General features: G+C 38.0%; 1 protein-coding gene across 1 annotated transcript in view; it reads right to left on the bottom strand.

Annotated features, from left to right (window-relative positions):
* LOC113533199 (copine-9) overlaps positions 1-6,000 on the bottom strand; it is an 89,380-nt gene continuing 83,380 nt past the window's right edge. The window contains exon 21 of the mRNA XM_026925269.3: positions 1-5,361. Within this exon, the coding sequence (XP_026781070.1) occupies positions 5,170-5,361 (192 nt within the window). The 3' untranslated portion in view covers positions 1-5,169. The remainder of the gene's footprint in view (positions 5,362-6,000) is intronic.

Here is a 6,000-nt window from a genome sequence, read left to right as displayed (position 1 = left end):
GTAAGAATGTTTTATTGTAGCAAGGCAAGAAAACAGCTAGACAAACTGATGTTTAGTGACAAAAGTAAATGCTGTAGAAGGAATAAAAAAAATTATGTACTCCTGTCTTGAATAGCATTGTATTTCAGTTATGTTCTGTGCATGCCTTATTATGCTCCCAGATAAGATGCACAAAATGAACAATAAACTACTACTGTAATGCATACTTGAGCATACATTTTGATAGACATGCAAAAATATACCGTAAAATGTGAGATACAAATTAAAAATTAATATACATTGTTCAATGTCGGCTAAAGCTGCATGCTAAAGCTTTAACAAATGAAGTCAATTATTTAATTTATTATGTAAATATCTAGAGAAATATATTATTTATCTGCAGCAAGCTACATTGTATTTTGTGGCATATTCTACAATATTCTGCAGTTTCCACAAAATATGTATTGTAAACAACAAAAATCAAGGACAAAATATACAGAAACAAACTGTCATAGAAAACCAACACAGTGTTCTAGCTATACATATATATATATATATAAACAAACATTCTTAACAACAAAAACTAGCATTTATGGTCCCCTTTGATACCATGCATTAAACTATGCATAAACTGCAACATATTACCCCCTACTCAGACACAGAAACACACTCAATCCTTAAATCCATCCTGAAATTTGAACTCATAACCTTCCAGTTAATAGCTCAGAACCGGAACCACTGAGGCACCCCTGCACTTAAAAATTAATTCAGATTTTCTGGGAAGCTAATAAAGAATAACACCCTTTTCCTTGTTACTTGTATTAATTTCCTCTAAAGTCAGAGAAAGATGAAAACACAGACGCCTTTAGAGAGACTTCATTGTAGTTGCAATGAGATGTTTATGGTTAATGCTTACTTTATGTGTAATGCATAATTGTTTTTTTTTTCTGTTCCTAGAAACGACGATGTTTCTTTTCATAAGGGGGAAGCAGTGTAAGAGCTAAATATATGAAAAGATTTTAATGTTTGTGCTGAATAAGTATTTATGGATTTGTTAAGTAAAGGATTTATCCTGTATTTGGGTAATGGAATATACAGTCAGGTCCGGAAGTATTTGGACAATGACAATGTTTTTGTGATTTCGCCTTTATACAACACCACAATGGATTTGAAATAAAACAATCAAGATGTGATCAAAGTGTGGACTTCCAGCTTTATTTTAAGAGGTTCCACAAAAATATGGCATTTACCATTAGGTATTCAAAGGTACCATCAAAGGTATTTGGACAATTGACTGACAAGAAGTTAATTGACCAGGTGCGGTCCATTCCCTCGTTACTTCAAGACAAATGAAGCAGATAAAGGTCTGGAGTTGATATCAGGTATTGAGTTGGCACTTGGCAGCTGTTTGACTGGAGTTACCAATATGAAGTCCAGGGAGATCTCAATGCAAGTGAAGGAGGCCATCATTAGGCTGAAAAAAACAAACATAAACCTATAAGAGAGATAGCAAAACCTTAGGTGTGGCCAAATCAACAGTTGGGCACATTCTTAAAAAAGAAAGAAAAGGAAGACCACAGAAGACAAATAAAGTGGATGATCACAGAATTCTTTCCTTGGTGAAGAAAAACCCCTTCACAACATCAACAGAAGTCAAGAATACTCTGAAGAAGGTAGGTGTATCATTGTTAAAATCTACAATCAAGAGACATCTTCATGAATGTAAATACAGACGGTTTACAACAAGATGCAAACCACTGGTAACATTCAAGAACAGGAAAGCCAGATTAGACTTTGCCAGAAAACATCTAAAAAGCTTCCCATGTTCTGGAATGAGATTCTTTGGACTGATGAAACCAAGATTAACTTGTACCAGAATGATGGGAAGAGAAAAGTATGGCGAAAGAAAGGAACAGATCATGATCCAAAGTATACCACATCATGTGTCAAACATGGTGGAGGCAGTGTTATGGCATTTGCATGTATGGCTGCTAATGGAACAGGCTCACTGGTGTTTATTGATGATGTGAATGCTGACAGAAGTAGCAAGATGAATTCTGAGGTGTATAGGGCTATACTCTCTGCTCACATTCAGCCAAATGCTACAAAACTGATAGGACGCCGCTTCACAGTGCAGGTGGATAATGACCCTAAACATACTGCGAAAGCAACTCAAGACTTTTTGAAGGCAAAGAAATGGAATGTTCTTCAATGGCCAAGTCAGTCACCTGATCTCAACCCAATAGAGCATGCTTTACTAAAGACAAGACTGAAGGCAGAAAGACCCACAAACAAGCAGCAACTGAAGGTGGCTGCAGTGAAGGCCTGGCAAAGCATCTCCAGGGAGGAAACTCAGAATTTGAGTTTTGAGAACATGGGCTCCAGACTTCAGGCAGTCATTGACTGCAAAGGATTTTCATCAAAGTATTAAAATTATGGTTATATTTACAGTTATGTCACTTTGTCCAAATACCTTTGAGCCCCTGAAAATGGAGGTACTTTGCTGAAAATGGCTGTAATTCCTAAATGGTAAATGTCATACTTTTGTGGACCCTCTTAAAATAAAGCTGAAAGTCTACACTTCGATCACATCTTGATTGTTTTATTTCTAATCCATTGTGGTGGTCACAAAAACTGTCATTGTCCAAATACTTCCGGACCTGACTGTATTGTATTACTGCATGGACTTTAATTTGATGGGGAGGTACTGTTTTTGAAAAAAAAAAAAAAAGAATTGAGTGTGAAGAGGGCAGCGGGGAAGAAAGTTGGAGAGAGAGAAATAAAGACAGAGGAAAGTATTCAAGAAGAGCTTGTCATAGTGTCTTCGGATTTTAATGGGGAAATAAGCCCCAAAACACCCACACACGACTATTACACTAGGTATGCTGATATAAAATGTTCTTATCACAGAAACTGAAGAAACGTGGTTTATGATATCACTATACATTTACCTGGAACAGTCTGATGGGGTTGTCTCTTAACTAAACGGGAACTTTGGCAGGCCTTGCACCCTTACTAACTTGCTAGCTTCTCAGTTTAGGTCAGGATAGTGCAGAAAACAAAAAAACATCTAGTGAGTGGCAGTTCTGCGGGCTGAAACACCTTCTTAATGAGAGAGCTCAGAGGAGAATATCCAGACTGGTTCATGCTGACAGGAACACAATGGTAACTCACATAGCCACTCTTTACAACCATGATGAGCAGAAAAGCATTTCAAAATGCAAAATACAAAATACCTTAAGACAGATGGGCTGCAACAACAGAAGATCACATCGGGTTCCACTCCTGTCAGCCTAGAACAGGAATTTGAGGCTCACTGAAACTAGACAGCTGAAGATTGGAAAAATCATCTGGGCCTTTTCCAGTCTTTAACTGTCCAGTTTTGGTAAAACTTTAATAAAACTCACATAATTATAGGATTGTTTACACTGCACAGGATCTCCCTATTTGGCCAGACATTCAGAAGACCCATTAGCATTCCTCTGCTTGTCTCCAACAAGGACTTCCAAAACTGTTGGAGTATTCAAATACTGCCCAAGAATGTTGTCTATCTAGGCAGCTACAATCAATTTGCATCAACTCTGACCTATGATCAGACAGTCTCTTATGCAGTAAGCAGCAAAGCAGCATCAGCAGCCAGAGACACAAGAGCCAACAGATTTGGGGCATGAACTATTACATACATCTAGAGCAGGAGTCAGTGACATGGAGCTAGAGAAAGAATAGAATAATTTTGCATTCATTTGCAAAGGAGAAGAGGCATATTCTGAATCCCTCAAAATTAACATAATGGCCCTGTGCTACATTTTCAAGTGGTAGCTGTGATCACATTCTCTTTTCCCTCACCCTTATTCACTCTCTGGTTTCTTTCTATATGGAAAGAAATAATGTTTGAAGGTGCCCTTGCAGTCTAGACTCAGGCTTGTGTATTTGGCCCTTGTGTATTCTGTTGTGTAGAATGGTTTGTTTTTACTCTAAACAGCCAACAGAGACACTGCAAGCTCTTAAAGACCATGGGGATTTGATCCTTCAGAGCTAATGCCAGAATACATTATTCATCAGGTAATATCTCCCAGGTTATGGCTGAAAGGAAGGTCAAAGCCAAGAAAGAATTAATTCATATGAAGTGAGGCGCTGAGGATTATAAGCAGGAAGTGTAACAATAGAGAGATAAAGTGAATAGAAACACTGACATCTTGGTAAAAAGAAATACTGTCACTTGATGGCCGTAGGAGTCTACTGAAAACCAAACAATAAAGTTTTGGTTGTGCCATATGGACAGAGTGTGGAGGTTTGTGGCTGTGAAGTCAGGGAGATAAATCTGGGTTGATGAAGCTAAGAAGAATGGAATATATGAATCAGGTTTAGGATGCTGCACATCAGTCAGTGACAGAGGGTGTGAAGGCTGTTAGTTCTCTCACTCTTGGTTCTCTTTTTTCTTAAAACTCACTGTCAGTTATTCAGCACCCAGAGACAAAACCAGCATCCAACGACTAATCATCAAAATGTTTCTATATTCGAAAAATTAAGAGGAAGAGGTTTGTTTGGGTTCACAAAGTGTGGTATAGGGTGCAACCATAACATTTTGGAGATACAGTCTTTGAAGTCACCAACCCTAAAATACATTAAGAATTCTCTTAGGACACCTAGAGACATGTTGTCTTCATCAGTTATTCAGAACACATACACAGAAATGCACACATAAGCTATGTTTAATACATCCATTTACTAAACTTTAGAAACTTCTGGGGTGACATGGTACAATTTTTCATGCCCTTTTCTTGGTCACTCTGGGTTCATAAAGAACTGGGTTCATAAAGAATGGCCTATGGTTAATTACTGATTGCTTTTTGCCATCCTTGGCATGTTTGGGGTCATCAGTGTTTGGGACAGAAAATGAGTTCATCTGCCCTTTCACTCCAGACTGTGCCAGTCATTCTCTCTCATGTGCTTAATCTCTCTCTCTACCTTGTCTTCATTCTCCTCGCTCTATATTTCTTTCTGGATTAATTACTCTCATTTTCTTGCTGTGTGTCTGTAGAATATACTAGAATCAGAAAAGTGTCATATTTAAGTTAAAAAGAGTATACAGCTTTGTAGATAACGAAACTTTTTGGTTGCACAAAGCTGTGTTCATTGCCAAGCATTTACCGGTGCTAACATTTGTCAGATGGGAACATGCGCAGATGCTCAGATGCGCATGTTGACGGGGAGTTTGTTGGGCATGCTGGTGGCAGGGGGGGCAGGACGTGGCTCGATCCCTTTGCTCTTCATGAAGGACAACAGCTGGTCAGGGATCTCCGCTAGAACATCTTTAGCCAGCCGAGCCATACTCAGGATCTGGTTTCCAGAGCGGTCAATGTAGTCACGGAATGGAACAAACTGGTGGAGGAAACACAGAGAGAAAATAAAGAGAGACATACATGCAGTACCAGAATTATTAGCGCCCCTCATGGAAAAAAAGGAATGTAAATGGAACTATAACTTGAATAACATATATAAAATGATATTATGAGCCTAATTATATGGGGACGTTAAATAGTTTTATATTTAAAACATAAAAGGTTTTCTTATGTTGTGGAAAAACACTGGTTCCAAAATTACCAGCACCCCCACAATTCAAGTTTATTGAAACCTCTCCTGGAGAGCACTGAGCCATTTACTGTAATATATAATTAGTTTAACATTAGAACATTTCAATTAGAGGTGTGCACAGGTCTGTTTTTTTTATATCCTACTCCTGCCTGCTCCTGCAGTAATTCTGAGCAATCCCGCCCGTTCTTGCAGTTATTATTTTTGTTTACACATGCTCTCCATATTATCTAATAAAATTAATTAGTTCTGTGTCCTAAAATATAAACAATTTTTTAAGTTAACTTAATTATTATAAAAAAATACCCTGACTAGCATAAAGCATTTACAGAAGAAAGTAAAAATGAAAATAAAAACCGCCCTCTCCCTCAATTTTTTGTTGGGGCCTGCGGGGTCCAAGTCTTGATGCACACCTTTAGTTTTAGGCTC

This window comes from Pangasianodon hypophthalmus, chromosome 2, assembly GCF_027358585.1.
Source record: "Pangasianodon hypophthalmus isolate fPanHyp1 chromosome 2, fPanHyp1.pri, whole genome shotgun sequence".
Classification (NCBI taxonomy): Eukaryota; Metazoa; Chordata; class Actinopteri; order Siluriformes; family Pangasiidae; genus Pangasianodon; species Pangasianodon hypophthalmus.
This window is presented reverse-complemented; position numbering and strand designations above follow the sequence as displayed.